This window comes from Palaemon carinicauda, unplaced genomic scaffold (genome assembly GCF_036898095.1).
Source record: "Palaemon carinicauda isolate YSFRI2023 unplaced genomic scaffold, ASM3689809v2 scaffold816, whole genome shotgun sequence".
Lineage (NCBI taxonomy): Eukaryota > Metazoa > Arthropoda > Malacostraca > Decapoda > Palaemonidae > Palaemon > Palaemon carinicauda.
The window spans coordinates 1-18,369 of record NW_027172112.1 but is presented as its reverse complement, the minus strand read 5'-3'; the positions used below and the strand labels follow the sequence as shown (position 1 = coordinate 18,369).

The following is an 18,369-nucleotide window of genomic DNA, read 5'->3' as shown; positions in this document are numbered from 1 at the left end:
CGGGAAGGGGCCGCCTAGGAGAAACGTCTCCCCCGGGAAGGGGCCGCCTAGCAGAAACGTCTCCCCCGGGAAGGGGCCGCCTAGGAGAAACGTCTCCCCCGGGAAGGGGCCGCCTAGGAGAAACGTCTCCCCCGGGAAGGGGCCGCCTAGGAGAAACGTCTCCCCCGGGAAGGGGCCGCCTAGGAGAAACGTCTCCCCCGGGAAGGGGCCGCCTAGGAGAAACGTCTCCCCCGGGAAGGGGCCGCCTAGGAGAAACGTCTCCCCCGGGAAGGGGCCGCCTAGGAGAAACGTCTCCCCCGGGAAGGGGCCGCCTAGGAGAAACGTCTCCCCCGGGAAGGGGCCGCCTAGGAGAAACGTCTCCCCCCGGAAGGGGCCGCCTAGGAGAAACGTCTCCCCCCGGAAGGGGCCGCCTAGGAGAAACGTCTCCCCCCGGAAGGGGCCGCCTAGGAGAAACGTCTCCCCCCGGAAGGGGCCGCCTAGGAGAAACGTCTCCCCCCGGAAGGGGCCGCCTAGGAGAAATGTCTCCCCCCGGAAGGGGCCGCCTAGGAGAAATGTCTCCCCCCGGAAGGGGCCGCCTAGGAGAAACGTCTCCCCCCGGAAGGGGCCGCCTAGGAGAAACGTCTCCCCCCGGAAGGGGCCGCCTAGGAGAAACGTCTCCCCCCGGAAGGGGCCGCCTAGGAGAAACGTCTCCCCCCGGAAGGGGCCGCCTAGGAGAAACGTCTCCCCCGGGAAGGGGCCGCCTAGGAGAAACGTCTCCCCCGGGAAGGGGCCGCCTAGGAGAAACGTCTCCCCCGGGAAGGGGCCGCCTAGGAGAAACGTCTCCCCCGGGAAGGGGCCGCCTAGGAGAAACGTCTCCCCCGGGAAGGGGCCGCCTAGGAGAAACGTCTCCCCCGGGAAGGGGCCGCCTAGGAGAAACGTCTCCCCCGGGAAGGGGCCGCCTAGGAGAAACGTCTCCCCCGGGAAGGGGCCGCCTAGGAGAAACGTCTCCCCCGGGAAGGGGCCGCCTAGGAGAAACGTCTCCCCCGGGAAGGGGCCGCCTAGCAGAAACGTCTCCCCCGGGAAGGGGCCGCCTAGCAGAAACGTCTCCCCCGGGAAGGGGCCGCCTAGCAGAAACGTCTCCCCCGGGAAGGGGCCGCCTAGGAGAAACGTCTCCCCCGGGAAGGGGCCGCCTAGGAGAAACGTCTCCCCCGGGAAGGGGCCGCCTAGGAGAAACGTCTCCCCCGGGAAGGGGCCGCCTAGGAGAAACGTCTCCCCCGGGAAGGGGCCGCCTAGGAGAAACGTCTCCCCCGGGATCCCTGCAATGGCGACTCAGTCCTGGTGGAATCAAGGTCACGATTCCCCGGATATCTTGGTACCAATGGGTCCTGCAGAACGGACGGATCTCCAGTGGTGGTTGACAGAGAAAAACCTACGAAAGGGAGTGGATCTTCTCGTCCTCCCCCCGGGATTTGATGCTGTTTTCGGACGCCTCAAAAAAAGGGTGGGGGGCCTACGTTCTGAACCACAGGACCTGAGGCCTATGGTCAGAATCAGAAAAATGCCTCCATATAAACCTGTTAGAAATGAAGGCCGTGTATCTGGCACTTCAGCAGTTCCAACAGTACCTGGCGGGTCACTCTGTGGTGGTGATGAGTGACAACACCATGGTAGTGGCTTACATCAACAAGAAGGGAGGTACCTTTTCACAGCAGCTATCCCATCTTGCAGTAGAGATGCTGAGATGGACCGAAGTCCACTCGATTCCACTATCAGCTCGCTTCATTCCAGGCAAGAGGAATGTGCTCGCCGACAGTCTGACAGGGCATCTCAGATAGTGAGTACCGAGTGGTCTTTGGATCGTCTAGTAGCCAACAAAGTCCTGACTTTGTGGGGTTCCCCGACGGTGGATCTGTTCGCTACAGCGTTGAATTTCAAGCTCCCACTGTACTGCTCCCCAGTCCCGGACCCCAAGGCACTCTGGCAAGATGCCTTTCCACAACGGTGGGACAACATCGACGTCTACGCCTTTCCCCCGTTCTGTCTGATGAGAAGAGTACTCAACAACACCAGAATATCGGTCAACCTTTCAATGACCTTAATAGCTCTGCTATGGCATCACACAGAGTGGTTCCCGGACCTTCTGCAGCTCTTGACGGAACTCCCGAGAGAACTTCCTCCTCGACACGAGCTACTCAAACAACCACATGCCAACATCTTCCACAAAGCCGTAGCATCGCTATGACTTCACGCCTGGAGACTATCCAGCGTCTCCTCACAGAGAGAGGCTTTTCACAACGAGTTGCGGAAAGGATGTCTCGACACCTGCGAAAGTCATCCGCAGGTGTCTACCAGGCAAAGTGGTGAGTCGTCTGTGGTTGGTGTCGTGGAAGGGGTATCTCTCCACTCGATGCCACTATTCCAGCAATAGCGGAGTTCCTCGTGTATTTGCGGGAAGAAATGCGCCTTTCAGTCTCAGCAGTGAAAGGCTATCGCTCAGCTTTAAGTCTTGCCTTTAGGCTCAAAGGAATGGACATTTCCTCCTTGCTGGAACTTTCTTTACTCATACGAAGTTATGAACTTACCTACCCCCAGTCGGAAGTGAGACCTCCTCCATGGAACGTGGTTCGAGTCTTCAGGTCTCTTGAGAGACCTCCTTTCGAACCATTACGCCAGGCTTCTGATCGCCACCTGACTTGGAAGACGGTGTTCCTACTTGCTTTGGCCTCGGCCAAGCGAGTCAGCGAACTTCATGGTCTCTTGGATGACATCGCCTATTCAAGGGGATGGGGTGAGGTAACGTTCAGATTCGTCCCTGAGTTTGTAGCTAAGATTCAGAATCCAGGAGTTCCGGACCCCCGGTTCGACTCCTTCCGGATCTCGAGTCTCCGTTCTGTAACAGATGACCCAGAACATCTTCTACTGTGCCCAGTAAGGAGTCTGAGGCTCTACCTTAAGAGAACAGCTGCAATCCGTCCTCAGGAGCAAGCATTGTTCGTGAGCACAGGAAGGACGAAGAGGAGGGTCACTAAAAATACAATCTCAGCTTGGATTCGCAGGGTTATCCACCATTCCTTGAATCCTGACCCTCTTCCGTCACGTCGCCCTAGGGCACACGATGTCGGAGGCATCGCCACGTCCCTGGCATTCAAGAGAAATTACTCTGTGACGCAGGTTCTACAAGCAGGGGTGTGGAAGCGTCAAACAACCTTCACAGCCCACTATTTGCAAGACGTGACCCACAGGAGGCTCCTTAATGGACAAGTAGCAGAAGGTTGAGGGCATTGTTACCTGGTTTTAGTCTGCATGAATGAAAAGGTATGCCTGGCCCTTATTCTTTTCTTCATTCTCCCCTCTCTTGGGGAAAGCAGCATCCTGGGTTCTCTGCACAGCTGACCTCAAACCACTGCAGGTAAACCATGTTTCCTTGTGTTCCTAGTATTAAGTTAATACTGTCATGTCTCCATACCCTTACGAGGTGGTATTGGGATCGTCCTAACCTAGATTTCCATCTAAAGGACTCCAGGTCAACTTCCTAGGACGAGTCACACTTCACTCCTTCACACACTAGCTTACGTAGGCCGCGGTCCTTGCAGAGCAAGGCACTTGCTGGGTGCAGGGACTCCTTATATTGAGTTCTACACATTCAGATACTGAGTCCCCGGGCAAAAGCCAAAGCCAGTACGGCTTGGACTTACCACACTACCTAAGGGTTAAGTCACCCTAATTAAATAGCGTGGTTTCTATTTCGGTTACAGAACAAATGACAAATTCGTAGATAATTTGTAATTTTTAACCATACAAACCTTAGCTATTCAATCAAACTTGCCCGCCATCCGTTCCCCGGGAAGTCCTACCTCTAAGCAAAGTGAGCTATTCACCAGTGTGTGAGGTGGGAAGCTACCCCTCCCTACCCCCTCGCTAACTAGCGAGAGGGTAGTAAACCCTCTTTAAAAATCTAATGGCTCGTCGTTTCAGCTAAGCCGAAAGTAATACCCTAATTAAATAGCTAAGGTTTGTATGGTTAGGAAAAATACAAATTTTCTACGAATTTGTCATATTACATAAACAGAGACCTAGATATATCCATGGCAGAGCCTCATAGGAAACAACCCTCTAATAGTTAACAAGACAAAAAAAAATAATTTGAATCCTCAGTGATGCACAATATGTCAAGGTTATTCTACACCCATGAAAATGGATAAGAGGTGAGTTAATTTATAATAATTTTCTGAGGCCCCTCTTGATTTTAAAGTCACACACACCCAAAAATTCAGTGTAAGTCTTTTCTTTCACATAAAAGATACTATTCCTCAATTTATGCGGCAAAACTAACATCTTTAAGGAATGTCTAAATTTGTTTTACTTCATCATTGATGAGTTCACATTAGTTCATAACATTCACTCTAACAATTCTATGGGTTAACAGGATACCAAAGTATATCTGATATATACTGTACATACATTCCCGCAGTCTACTGACTGGGCTATTTCACAGTAATTCAGGTCAAATCCCTCACACTTGGGAGTTTCTGTCAACATAAATGTCTGCAGTATTGTTTTTTTTTCTTTTCTTGATGAAGGAACCTATTTTTGTACAGTACAGTACTTCTATTGTCTCTAACTCTGGTTTCCACTTCAAACCCTACAGGGTGTAGGGCGTGTTGAAATTGCCTCACTTTGAACAATGAATTCACTGCCAACGTAATAATTGACACGAAACACGGCCTAGATGAGTAACAAAGTGAGTCGCTCCAATGTAGGGGGAAAGTTGCACTAAAATTAAAATAATTTGTATTTTTCTTAACAATAATATTACTTTTTAAACATAAAACTTACCTGCTGGTTATATAAGAATGGCTATAGTCCCTTGGACGCTCCGCAGAAATTCAAAATCTCGTGGCAATCGCAGATATGCCAGGTGTACACTAGTGCCCTGGCGGTAGACAGGCCGAACTATTCCAACCAATTCAGACCTTCCTTGCGCTCTTGCGAGCAAGAAGTATTGGAATTCACTCGTGATTAACCTGGATTTTAGAAGTATTTTGGTGATGTACACCTAATTTTTGGGTTCTGGCATTCGCTTATTTGTTTGTTTGATCTGTGATCACATGTTTATAACTTGAAAGGTAGGATTAGAAATTTTCCAACCTACATTAAACCTAACGAAAGCATAATGGCGGGATGTAAACATCTCGTCCATTGATGACGTCACAGCCTTATGACGTAAGCTTAAAGAGACTTGCCTTTTTACAAAGAATGATAAGTGAATACTTTCTTATGAAGTATTAAGTTATAAATTAAGTTAAAGGATTTCGTTATTTTAAGAAAATTTTTGTCCTTTTAATAGGTTTTCTTTGTATAATCTTCGATCTGTTTTCAAAGAGTAACTAGCGTTCAGTTTATTTATGTTACGCAGTTTTCAGTATCATTACGATATTACGATTTCTCTTTGTCTCAATTTTTATGAATAGTACATTCTTTTTACAAACTCAAGTTTTTAAAGTTTTACTAGATAAAAGGAACATATTCTGCAATTAATTGGTCCTTTCAGTATTTTTCTTTAGTCAAAGATTAAAGGAAGCCACGGCTCAATTAATGTATATACGACGTATTCTTAACAATCGATGTAGCTCATGATTCTGTGTATCGTTGTTTACTTGTTGGTTTTAAGAATACTAAAATTGTTTGTATAGTAATTGTAGATGTTCCAATGGTTATGGGTGATAATTCGCCTTTTATCGGAACCCCTTAATATAACGGTTTGTTTTGATTTATAGAGATATTCTTGTCTTATATCTATTAAGGTAATATTTTATATTTAATATTTTGTTGCGTTTATGTGGGATTCAGTGACTTTTGCATTCCCATTCAAACCATTGACAGAATAGTAAGTCTCTCTCTCGAGGGTCATTTTGTTCGAGAGCGTGTATACTTTGGTTTTAAATAATTGTGAAAATATCATTTTTACCAGAGTAAAATGCAAATTTTTAGTGCTAAATTAGTGCAGTGAATTTTATTCAATTCCTTAGAGGATGCTTCTGTTCGGACCTGTCGTTATCCTAGCCTTAGACCTCTTTCAAGCTCCCGGACCCAGGGGAGAAGTTAAGTCGAACGGCGAAAGGAATCTAGAGGCGTAGCCTGGCGTTTACCGTATTGTAAGACCCGAACGGAAGTCCCCTCGAGCATTTTCTGTCGATCCCCAGAACACTCGCCCTCGCTATAGGTAAAGCGAGGTAAAAGTGTTTTCTAACATTAAGCAAGGACGCGCTTCAGGCGCAAAGCTGAATACAAAATTAGAATCATTCTTAGTGTGTTACGACCCTCTTAACGAGAGAATGCCTTAATGAAGTCATTGGGCTTCAGCACGGCATATCATTCCCGTGCTGAAGGCTTGTGACGGGCAAGAGGGCTCTCGAACTGGGGAATTTCTTTTCCTCAGTTTGACTCTAAATTTCTCTCATTCTTTTTCTATTACTTCTTATTGCTTATTCCTCCTTCATAATTATCAGCTGTCTCCAACCTTGCTGTCAAAACTCTCTTACCCATTTCACTGTCCAGGTTTTTTAGAGGGGACATTGTATCCATGATCGGTTTTTATTTAAAAATCAATTGTGGGAGCTGTGGTGGTCTTGCCAACTGCCCGAAAATGTTTGGACACCTAGGAGTGTCAGTATTCCCATACTGGCACGCGGAACTATCTCGTAGGAAATTTGACCTTCGGATTCCAGGGGTTGCGATTTCATAGAGATAGGACTCTCGGCATTCTGTCCGGTTTGCCTGCCACTATGATTAGAGTGGGGATGATTGTATTCTTGAAATGCTCTCGGTCCCATCAAGCGGGTTTGGCATACACTTGAGCCACTCTAATCATAGTGGTACCATCCCTTTGTGGTAGGGTAGGGAGTGGACATTTGGTAAGCAGCTTTCACAGGTGTCATTGGTGGAGAAATTAATTCTAGGAAAGGCTAACGGTGTCCTCTTTGGAATTTCAGACAGTCTTAATTTTTTCTCTCCCTTAAACTTTATTTTTTTCCATTGTTTTTTTTTTTTTTTTTTTTTTTTCATTGTTATGACCCCTTCCCTCCCCCCAAAAAATACTTAATGAGTAAACTTAATATTCCCAGTACCCCTGGATCAAATGGCGAACCCCAGACACCGTTGACGACTTCTGCTTGTTTTAATAGGGAAAGATCTGTTGACAACCTCGGCAATAAAAAGGATTCCTCCAACAATACTTCTCTGACCAGTGTTGTTAAAGACAATTTATCGGCACTGGTGGAAAATGATGCTTGTAATAACAGTAATACTTTACTCTCTGGTTCTGGCAAATTACCAGATCCAACAAAAAATCTGAAAATTCTCCACTTAAAAAATATACCAATTGGTTGTAGCTATGACATAATTCATGAAGGCTTCTGTAGCTTTGGGGCAATCAAAGAAATTTTAATGGAGCTTAATGGTAGTAAAGGCTTTTGGGAAGCTTGGGTATCATTTTCAAGTTTTGAGATTGCTTTAGAAGCAAATAAAAATTTAGAGAGCATAAAAATTGACTATTGTTTGATTTCTGGGCTCTGTGATAAAGCACCAAGACACCTAGAGGTATATAAACCAGAAGAATGGATGGAAAAAGAAATAGAGCATAGACTTCCAGAAGTAAGAACCCCCAAGCCCCCAACATGGATAATTGCATCTGGGAAGATAGATAATTATAACTATTATAAGATTAGTAAATTTATACAAAAAAAAGTTGGTTTAATTAAAAGTAAGGATATTAGCAGATACGGGAAGCAATCTGTTTTGATTAATGCAAAATCAGATACTCAAGCTCACATGCTTTGTGGCATGAAGATTGCAGAAATTGATCCTATTAAGGATATTAAACCACATATGAGGTTCAGCTATGGTAAAGGAGTAGTTTTTGATAAAGATCTATATGAATTTTCAGAACCTGAAATTCTGGACATGTTCCCTGCTAATGTTTGGAAAGTAAGTAAGATCCCTCAAACAAGCATGGTAGTTTTAAAATTTGAAACCCCTGTTATACCAGATCATATAATTATTGAGAATGAAAGCGTACGTGTTCGAGAATATAAACCTAGGCCTTTACAATGCTTTAATTGTTTCAAGTACGGTCACCCTTCCTGGTACTGCAATAATACGAAGATCTGTATTAACTGTTCTTTGTTAGAACATGGCCAATGCAACAGAGATACAACCTGTGCAAACTGTAAAGATCATCATAAATCAAATGATAAAAGATGTAGAGAATACAAGAAAGAAGAAGCTGCAATCTTGAAAGCAAATGCTGAACATATAAGTGTAGGTTATGCAAAGCATTTACTCAATCGGCAACTTAATTTTGCTCGCGCGGTTAAGATGCCACCAAAAGATTATAATCCACTACCCCTTACTACCACAGGGGGACCAGTGGCAGCACCTGGCCCGTCAGGTGCATCTCCCTTAGTGGTAGTAGCCCAGCCATCTGGGTCAAGTGCTTAGCCTATAAAAGCCAGAGCACAAACCTCCAAAGAGGTCAATATGGTTTCCAACATACCAAAAGTATTGTCACCGATAGGAGCATCTCCCCTAGAGGTAGTAGCCCAGCCTTCTGGGTTAAGTGCTCGAACTGTTGAAGTTCTAGCACAATCCTCCAAGGAAGCCAATGTGGCTTCCACCACCTTAAATGTATTGTCTCAGGCAGAATCTCTACCTGATTTGATAGAGATTGGAAAACAAGATCTTCCAAAGAGGAAAAGGTCCCCATCATCCTCACCTTCATCTAAGTCCGGTAAGTGCCCTACTGCTCATGATCCTAAGGTTGACTCTTATAAAGATCCTAGAAAGAAAGAAAAGAAGAGTGGTGGCCTAGTAAAGCCTTCCATCTCCAGGCCTTACATGGCTTCATCTGAAAAGTCCCAAAAGACAAATGAGACAAAGAAAAATAATAACAAAAGATAATGTCTATCATCCAGTGGAATTGCAGAGGTCTAAGTACTAGCATTGAGCAAATAAAAACTTTAACCAGGGACTCGGACACGAAGGTAATTTGTCTACAGGAAACCAAGATTAGTGACAAACCATTTAATCCTGGACTCAATTATCATTTTTGTAGATCCCCTCCTTTGCAAGCTGCAAGAGCTCAAGGTGGTACAGGTTTTATTATTCACAAATCTGTAAAATTTGAAACAATCCTACTCAATACACCACTACAGTCATGTGCAGTTAGAACTCATATCGGGAAAAAAATTACTTTATGCTCGCTATATATTGAACCATCCTTAGAACTTTTCCTCTTAGATCATGCTGGTAATCCAAGAAGGCTTAGACTTTCTGACCTCCAAGACCTGATCAATCAGCTTCCTGCCACTTTTATTTTAATGGGTGATTTTAATGCAAAGCATACTTTATGGGATGGAAATGTGTGCGATAGATGGGGTAATCTTGTTGAAGAATTAATCGACAACAATGATGTAATGCTAATGAATGATGGTTCTCCAACTAGGTATGATGTATTCCACAACTCTACATCAGCCATTGATTTGTCAATCTGTTCCTCATCCATTCGATTGGACTACCTTTGGTCAGTAAATGAACACCTACATGGCAGTGACCATTGGCCAATAATGTTAAATTATGTCCATAATCTTCCTTCTCAGTGTCCACCAAAATGGAAGATAGATGAGGCAGACTGGGCAGCTTATGAAAACTGTTCACACACTGATAAAGAGTATGATGAATTTACATCTCCAGTGCATGGCTATCAACATCTTGAAAATATTATTGATGATAATGCTAGCAAGTTTATACCTAAAACATGCGGTTTACCTCATTGCTCTGTAGTTCCTTGGTGGAGTAAAGAATGTGCCAACGCAAGAAAAGTGACCCGAACTTGCTTCAGAAGATACTTGAGAACAAACTATGTAGCAGATAGAATAGCGTACCTAAGAGCCTGTGCCAAACAAAAAAGAACTTTTAAAAAAGCAAAGAGAGCATCTTGGAAGAGATATATATCTAATATTAATACCAAAACTCCTTCAAAGGAAATATGGAACAAGATTTGAAAACTTCAAGGTAAATTCGTCCCTAAGCCTCTACCAATATTAAGGGAAAATAATAGATATATATCTGACCCCAAAGATGTAGCAGAGGTTCTTGCTAAGCACTGCCCATGTATCAAGTGCTGACAACTATTTCCCAGCATTTCAACAAATTAGAGCATCAACATCTGTTGTTCCTCCTGCTTCTTCAAATACTGAAGCTTTTAACCTGCCTTTTAGTATGGAGGAGATGCAAAATGCTATCTCTAGCTCTTCTTTTACTGCCCCAGGTGAGGATGGCATTCGGTATGAAATGATATCACATCTTCCTGTGGATACCAAGAAATTTTTATTAGAAACCTTTATTGGTCTATGGGCTTCCCATACATCTCCTGATTCCTGGCATACTTCAATTGTAATTCCAGGCCACAAGTCTGGTAAAGACCCAGAACTGCCATCTAGTTATAGGCCCATATCCTTGACCAGTTGCATATGCAAACTATTTGAGAGAATGATCAACAACAGACTTGTGTGGTATCTAGAATCAAAAAATCTTTTATCTAACAGACAGTTTGGTTTTAGGAAGAACCGAAGTACTCTAGACCCTTTGCTGATGTTATCAAGGGAAATTTCAAATGCTTTTTCTAACCAAAACCAGGTGGTGGGTGTCTTTTTTTACCTCGAAAAGGCATATGACACCACCTGGAGGGGTGGTATTTTAAAGCAATTGGCCTCGTGGGGTATAGGAGGACATATGTTCTCTTTTATTGAAGAATTTTTATCAAACCGCTCAATTAAAGTGAGAGTAGGGTCAGAACTATCTTCATCTTACATGCAAGAAGAAGGTGTCCCCCAAGGCAGCGTATTGAGTGTGACCATGTTTGCTGTTGCTATTAATAGTCTCATTAGTCACATACCTCCTGGCATACAAGGATCACTATTTGTCGATGACTTTGCAGTTTGTTGTAGTGGATCATCTGCACTACAAGCATGCCAAAATCTTCAAATTGCAATAAATGCTGCTTCCGCATGGGCTAATTCTCGTGGATTCATGTTTTCTCCTCAGAAGACCAAAGCCATTCGCTTTACTCGTACTCGTAAAAGGGAAGAGATCCCCATCCTTTTCTTAAATGATTGTATTTTGCCATATGAGGATAGTGTCAAGTTTCTTAGTCATTTTCGAAAAAAAAAATGACATTTGGTCCCCATATAAATGACCTATCTATCAGGGTTAAGAAGTCGCTGAACATTCTGGAAGTGGTATCGCATTTTGATTGGGGTGCTGATTGAACAACTTTGCTTAGAATTTATACATCTTTGTGTCTGAGCAAGTTAGACTGCATGCCAAATATATGGGTCAGCTACAAAGACTTTACTTGGAAAACTTGATATTGTTCACAATGCTGGGCTTCGCATCTGCACAGGTGCTTACAGAACATCTCCCATTGACAGTCTCTTATGTTGATTCTGGCACACCTCCCCTTTCCATTCGCAGAGAGGAGTTGAGTTTGAGGTTTTTAGCTAGGTCCCTTGCTGTGAGAAACAATCCTAACTGTAAATATGTTAGGGCGCCTTTAGATCGGGCTCCTAACAGATCTAGAGTGCCTAAGCCTTTGGAAGTACAGCTGAAAAATTATGCTAGAGAAGTAGGCTTGTTAACAGCGCAGATAGCAGAGGTAGGATATCCCAAGTCTCCTCCTTGGTGTAATCCACCTGTTAAAGTATGTTTTACAGCAGGAGGGAAAAATACCTTACCTACAGTAGTAGGGTAATGAAAAGTGAGTTTTTAAATCATGCTGCTCAACATCATGGGAAACATGTTTTTACAGATGGCTCCAAATCGGCTGCAGGAGTTGGAAGTGCAGCTGTGGTGGGGGATATTGTTATTAGAAGGAAACTCCCATCCTCTTGTTCAATTTTTACTGCTGAGCTGTACGCAATAATTCTTGCAGTCCAACATATTTTTAAAAATGGCAACCAAAATAGTTTTTATACAATTTTTACGGATTCCAATAGTGTTTTACTCTCATTAAAACAAATTATGCCAGGCCATCATCTAGTACAAGAGGTGCAGGACTGGTTAGTACTTCTGCAGTCTAGGAAGAGAATCCGTGTTCACTTCTGTTGGGTCCCTGCCCATGTTGGGGTGGATGGAAATGAACAAGTAGATAAGGCAGCAAAGGAAGCTTCAGAGCTAAGTAATCCATACCCCTGAGTATTCCTTACAAAGATCTTAAAAGTGAGATTCATCTTTACTGTAAAAATAAGTGGCAAGCTCGATGGTCTGAACTGACCACCAATACAAAATTGAAACAAATCCACCCATTGGTGGATAAATGGTCATCTTGTAATTCTACAAGTAGGAGGGATACCATTATTTTAACTAGGCTGCGTACTGGCCATACACATGCAACTCACAATTATTTAATGAAGAATGGGGAAGGGAGACAGGCCCCTCTTTGTAATACCTGTCAAGTGACAATGGATGTTAAACATATTTTAGTCGATTGTCCTGTTTTTAATCTTCAGAGGAGGACACATTTACTCCAGGACAAACCTTCAAGAGATATACTGGGGGAAAACTGTAATACCCTGAACTTGAGAAAATTTATACAAGGTATTGGGTTATATCACGAGCTATAATTGATTTTATTAATTTATTTATTTATTTTACCCTTTTAATCCCTATTTATTTCACATCTAGATTTTATTGTATGAAAGTGTTGCGATTTGTATTAAAGGTTAAAATGATACTAAATGGTGTGAGTATACAGATATGATTGAATGATTTTCGTTATATAGCGCTGAATGGCCTTTGATGCCCCAGTGCTTGGCTTAATGCCTAAATCCTATATTCTATTCAATTCAATTCGTGTGTTAAGATTCATGCAGCGCGGACGTGGTGCTGCCCCTTCCACCAGATGAGTGTTTGTCTCCCAACAGTGGGGAGCGCTATAGAATCGACGAAGGCAGCGGGTTCGTGTTTGAAAATGCTGCATACGTGTCTCCTAAGATTGATCCTAATTGGTCTTTGCTGTTAGGCATGAAACAGCAACTATCTTCGTTTATGCAGTCTTATCATCCTGCCGTTGGCAGTGTGATTGGGTGTCATGATTCCGATTTTGGCGCGGTGTCGTACAGGCGACCTGCCTATTCCGGCGATGACTCGTCGTCGCACAGGCGGCCTTCCAGCTGCAATGTTCAACGGTGAGAGAAGGTGGATGCATCGCTTCGAGTACCTGCTTCTCAACGCCAACTGACCGCTCATAACGCCGAGTGTCAGTCTATCCAGGCTCGCCGACGATCGCCAGGCAGCAACGCATGCTACCAAGCGACATGACAGACACTAGCGTCAGTCAGACACAGTAGCGGGCTGGAGCGTTAGTGTCAGTCAGACGCGGTAGCGGGCCGGAGCGTCAGCGTCGGTCAGACGCGGTAGCGGGCCGGAGCGTCAGCGTTAGTCAGACGTGGTAGCGGGCCGGAGCGTCAGCATCAGTCAGACGCGGTAGCGGGCCGGAGCATCAGCGTCAGTGCAGACGCTTCGCTACCTATCACAATAGACTCTGATGTCTACATGACCATGAACATCTAGCGTTGGGACATTGTTGCGCCAGGCGCTATATTAAGAAATAAATCTTAACTAAAAAGATATTATATTCTTGGACCAAGGCCTGCTGGGCTAATTCTTGGTTGGGAGAGCTAGAGTTAAAACCTCTAAGCATTGAGGTCAGAATTCAGAATCCTAAGGAGTGGACTCCTAGGAATCAAGACTTCTCTACCTAGGATAGTCTTGTAGGAAGAAGGGAGTGACTTTCAGAAACTCATGAGAGTTTTTCTGAAGTTTCCCTTTTATTTTATAACTGCTGCTCCTCGTTCCGACTTCAGAGTTTTTCGCTAGTTGCGTTGAAGATGTCTCTTATGTATTTTATTATTATGACTAGCCAGGCTACAACACTAGCTGAGAAAACAAGATGCTTTAACCCAAAGAGCTCCAATAGGGAAAGATGGCTCAGTAAGTACAGTAAATAAGAAAATGAATAAATTAACATTAAATCGTTCTCAGAAGAGTAACAGTGTAAGGAGAAAGTGCTAATAGGTCAGTGCAATAACGCGTCCTCAAGGCAGCATAACGAACCTAACTGTGGAGATTGGTGCAGCAGCGCCTGCAACTGCAACAGCAGGAAGTGCATTTAGGCCTTTATGAGAATAGAGCATAAGAGTATATCTCCCACAACGGGCAGATCTTTTATGATTTAACGTATTTTAGTTAAAAACGATACTGTTCAGTGACTCGTAAACATAGCACAGTGCACTGGAGGATGTGTTTGTTCGTGTCCTTCTTACTCCTAGCCCGACACCCCTTCCTTACTTCCCAACCCCTGGGAGAAGGAATGTCGGAAGGCCGAGGTATATCGCGGACGTTGGGCTCTGAACCTATGTTCCACCGAGCGATCCTGTCGATGCATTCCAAAGCGTTACCTCTCCGCTTTAGAATGACGAAGTAAAGCTCTTTTCTTCGCTTACGATTGACGAACTATGACGTCACAACCTTCGTGACGTAATCTCTTAAGAAGAGCGAAGTTTGAATGTCTTGAAGCGATCAGTTCGTCATCGCTATGGTATCACGGATCTTATGACATTTTTCTGCGTAATAGGACGCAGTTCCCTGATGAGGATGGCGTTTTACGTTTTCCCCTTTCTACTAGACTAGGAAGTAACTTGTCATGAACGCACACGAACAGGACTTACCCTCCCAGCAGGCGTGTCGCGATGCTTAAGCTGGAAGCAATTGAGCGTGTTTTCTTCCACGAGAGAAGCTGAAGTCAGACAAGTCGCATACAAACCTAACTTTTCCTCTGGAATCTTACGCAGGTTCTGGGAAGAAAGAGTTTGTCCTCGTGGAAGGACGCAAAACCTAGACTTGGTAGACACCAACCAATACTTCCAAGACCTTTCAGGAGTCGTATGTTTCCTAATAACCTATCCTGCTGTAACTAATGTTTGCCGGAGGTTTTCTTTTCGGAAGAAGGCGACGTGTCAGCACCGAAAATAGTGTAAGACACATAGTTCATCGAGGGAAAAGGTGCTCAATTTACTTCTGTTGACGCTTCTTCTCCTCCTCCAGATTGGGGGAATGTCTAGTACTTTCCTCTGGGGACTATCGACTACTGTTCACGATATCTCGCAGCATTAGATACGTTCAGGCTGAAAATGTCATGAGGACTTTCCCAGGTTGGTCACGGGACTACGGTTGATGATCCCTCACAGCGATCGTTCACGCTTGAGTTGGCGCATACGGTGCCCCGCAAGTGTATGTTATGTCTGAGCTAAAAGAGGTCGTCTTCTTCTTCTTCTTTTTTTTTTTTTTTTTTTTTTTTTTTTTTTTTTTTTTTGCTTTACGATTCTTTTTGGGGAAAAATTTCTCCTAGAAGAATCTAAGGACAACCATAGACCAAGAAAACGGTCTTCCGATAGTATCAGACACCGTAGTTCTCCGATGCTCAGCTACGCTTCCTCGCAGAGATCAGCTCATGTTATGGAAAGCGTTAGAGCAGACACATGTGGCAGTCTGGTCTCTCCCATTCTTTCTTTCTTTTTTTTTTTCTTTTTTTTTTCCTTGCCTTTACTATTCTTGGGGGAAAAAATTTCTCCTAGAAGAATCTAAGGACAACCATAGACCAAGAAAACGGTCTTACGATAGTATCAGACACCGTAGTTCTCCGATGCTCAGCAACGCTTCCTCGCAGAGATCAGCTCGTGTTATGGAAAGCGTTAGAGCAGACACATGTGGCAGTCTGGTCTCTCCCTTACGGCAGACGCAGACGCCTGTCTGGTCTCTCCCTCGCGCAGACGCAGACGCCAGTCTGGTCTCTCCCTCGCGCAGACGCAGACGCCAGTCTGGTCTCTCCCTCGCGCCGACGCAGACGCCAGTCTGGTCTCTCCCTCGCGCCGACGCAGACGCCAGTCTGGTCTCTCCCTCGCGCCGACGCAGACGCCAGTCTGGTCTCTCCCTCGCGCCGACGCCGACGCCAGTCTGGTCTCTCCCTCGCGCCGACGCAGACGCCAGTCTGGTCTCTCCCTCGCGCCGACGCCGACGCCAGTCTGGTCTCTCCCTCGCGCCGACGCAGACGCCAGTCTGGTCTCTCCCTCCCGCCGACGCCGACGCCAGTCTGGTCTCTCCCTCGCGCCGACGCAGACGCCAGTCTGGTCTCTCCCTCGCGCCGACGCCGACGCCAGTCTGGTCTCTCCCTCGCGCCGACGCCGACGCCAGTCTGGTCTCTCCCTCGCGCCGACGCCGACGCCAGTCTGGTCTCTCCCTCGCGCCGACGCCGACGCCAGTCTGGTCTCTCCCTCGCGCCGACGCAGACGCCAGTCTGGTCTCTCCCTCGCGCCGACGCAGACGCCAGTCTGGTCTCTCCCTCGCGCCGACGCAGACGCCAGTCTGGTCTCTCCCTCGCGCCGACGCCAGTCTGGTCTCTCCCTCGCGCCGACGCCAGTCTGGTCTCTCCCTCGCGCCGACGCCAGTCTGGTCTCTCCCTCGCGCCGACGCCAGTCTGGTCTCTCCCTCGCGCCGACGCAGACGCCGACGCCAGTCTGGTCGTTTCAACTAGTTGCCTCACCTTCGCGTTCTGCGGGACACGCGACTACCGCTCGTGCAGACGCATGCTACACGCGGACAGCTCTCGACAAACTGATCAATCTGAAATCCCACTGCAACCTAGACGCATGTGTCAGCCTGGACATATGCTGGTTAAAGTCAGTCGGGTTTTTCCCTGCGTCATGATAGACAAACAGTTGCTTCTTTGCGCCACTAACCGGACTCGATACTGTCGCCTCCTCGCGGCACGCGGTAGATTTGCAACAGGCGGGACGCACACACCGCGCTGTATCCTCATGGTTAGGTGAACGCATACAGCACGCTGACACCTTGCGTATGTTTCCTAATAACCTATCCTGCTGTAACTAATGTTTGCCGGAGGTTTTCTTTTCGGAAGAAGGCGACGTGTCAGCACCGAAAATAGTGTAAGACACAGTTCATCGAGGGAAAAGGTGCTCAATTTACTTCTGTTGACGCTTCTTCTCCTCCTCCAGATTGGGGGAATGTCTAGTACTTTCCTCTGGGGACTATCGACTACTGTTCACGATATCTCGCAGCATTAGATACGTTCAGGCTGAAAATGTCATGAGGACTTTCCCAGGTTGGTCACGGGACTACGGTTGATGATCCCTCACAGCGATCGTTCACGCTTGAGTTGGCGCATACGGTGCCCCGCAAGTGTATGTTATGTCTGAGCTAAAAGAGGTCTTCTTCTTCTTCTTTTTTTTTTTTTTTTTTTTTTTTTTTTTTTTTTTTTTTGCTTTACGATTCTTTTTGGGGAAAAATTTCTCCTAGAAGAATCTAAGGACAACCATAGACCAAGAAAACGGTCTTCCGATAGTATCAGACACCATAGTTCTCCGATGCTCAGCTACGCTTCCTCGCAGAGATCAGCTCATGTTATGGAAAGCGTTAGAGCAGACACATGTGGCAGTCTGGTCTCTCCCATTCTTTCTTTCTTTTTTTTTTTCTTTTTTTTTTCCTTGCCTTTACTATTCTTGGGGGAAAAAATTTCTCCTAGAAGAATCTAAGGACAACCATAGACCAAGAAAACGGTCTTACGATAGTATCAGACACCGTAGTTCTCCGATGCTCAGCAACGCTTCCTCGCAGAGATCAGCTCGTGTTATGGAAAGCGTTAGAGCAGACACATGTGGCAGTCTGGTCTCTCCCTTACGCGCAGACGCAGACGCCAGTCTGGTCTCTCCCTCGCGCAGACGCAGACGCCAGTCTGGTCTCTCCCTCGCGCAGACGCAGACGCCAGTCTGGTCTCTCCCTCGCGCCGACGCAGACGCCAGTCTGGTCTCTCCCTCGCGCCGACGCAGACGCCAGTCTGGTCTCTCCCTCGCGCCGACGCAGACGCCAGTCTGGTCTCTCCCTCGCGCCGACGCAGACGCCAGTCTGGTCTCTCCCTCGCGCCGACGCAGACGCCAGTCTGGTCTCTCCCTCGCGCCGACGCAGACGCCAGTCTGGTCTCTCCCTCGCGCCGACGCAGACGCCAGTCTGGTCTCTCCCTCGCGCCGACGCAGACGCCAGTCTGGTCTCTCCCTCGCGCCGACGCCAGTCTGGTCTCTCCCTCGCGCGCAGACGCCAGTCTGGTCTCTCCCTCGCGCCGACGCCAGTCTGGTCTCTCCCTCGCGCAGACGCCAGTCTGGTCTCTCCCTCGCGCGCAGACGCCAGTCTGGTCTCTCCCTCGCGCGCGCAGACGCCAGTCTGGTCTCTCCCTCGCGCAGACGCCAGTCTGGTCTCTCCCTC

At 46.3% G+C, this 18,369-nt stretch overlaps 1 protein-coding gene across 1 annotated transcript in view; it reads left to right on the top strand.

Moving 5' to 3' along the window:
- The window catches only part of LOC137637530 (streptococcal hemagglutinin-like), a gene marked incomplete at its 3' end in the record, with an annotated part of 68,551 nt that extends 60,586 nt beyond the window's left edge, over positions 1 to 7,965 (top strand). Inside the window, exon 5 of the mRNA XM_068369694.1 lies at positions 7,878 to 7,965. Within this exon, the coding sequence (XP_068225795.1) occupies positions 7,878 to 7,965 (88 nt within the window). The remainder of the gene's footprint in view (positions 1 to 7,877) is intronic.
- Between the last annotated feature and the right edge of the window lie 10,404 nt (positions 7,966 to 18,369).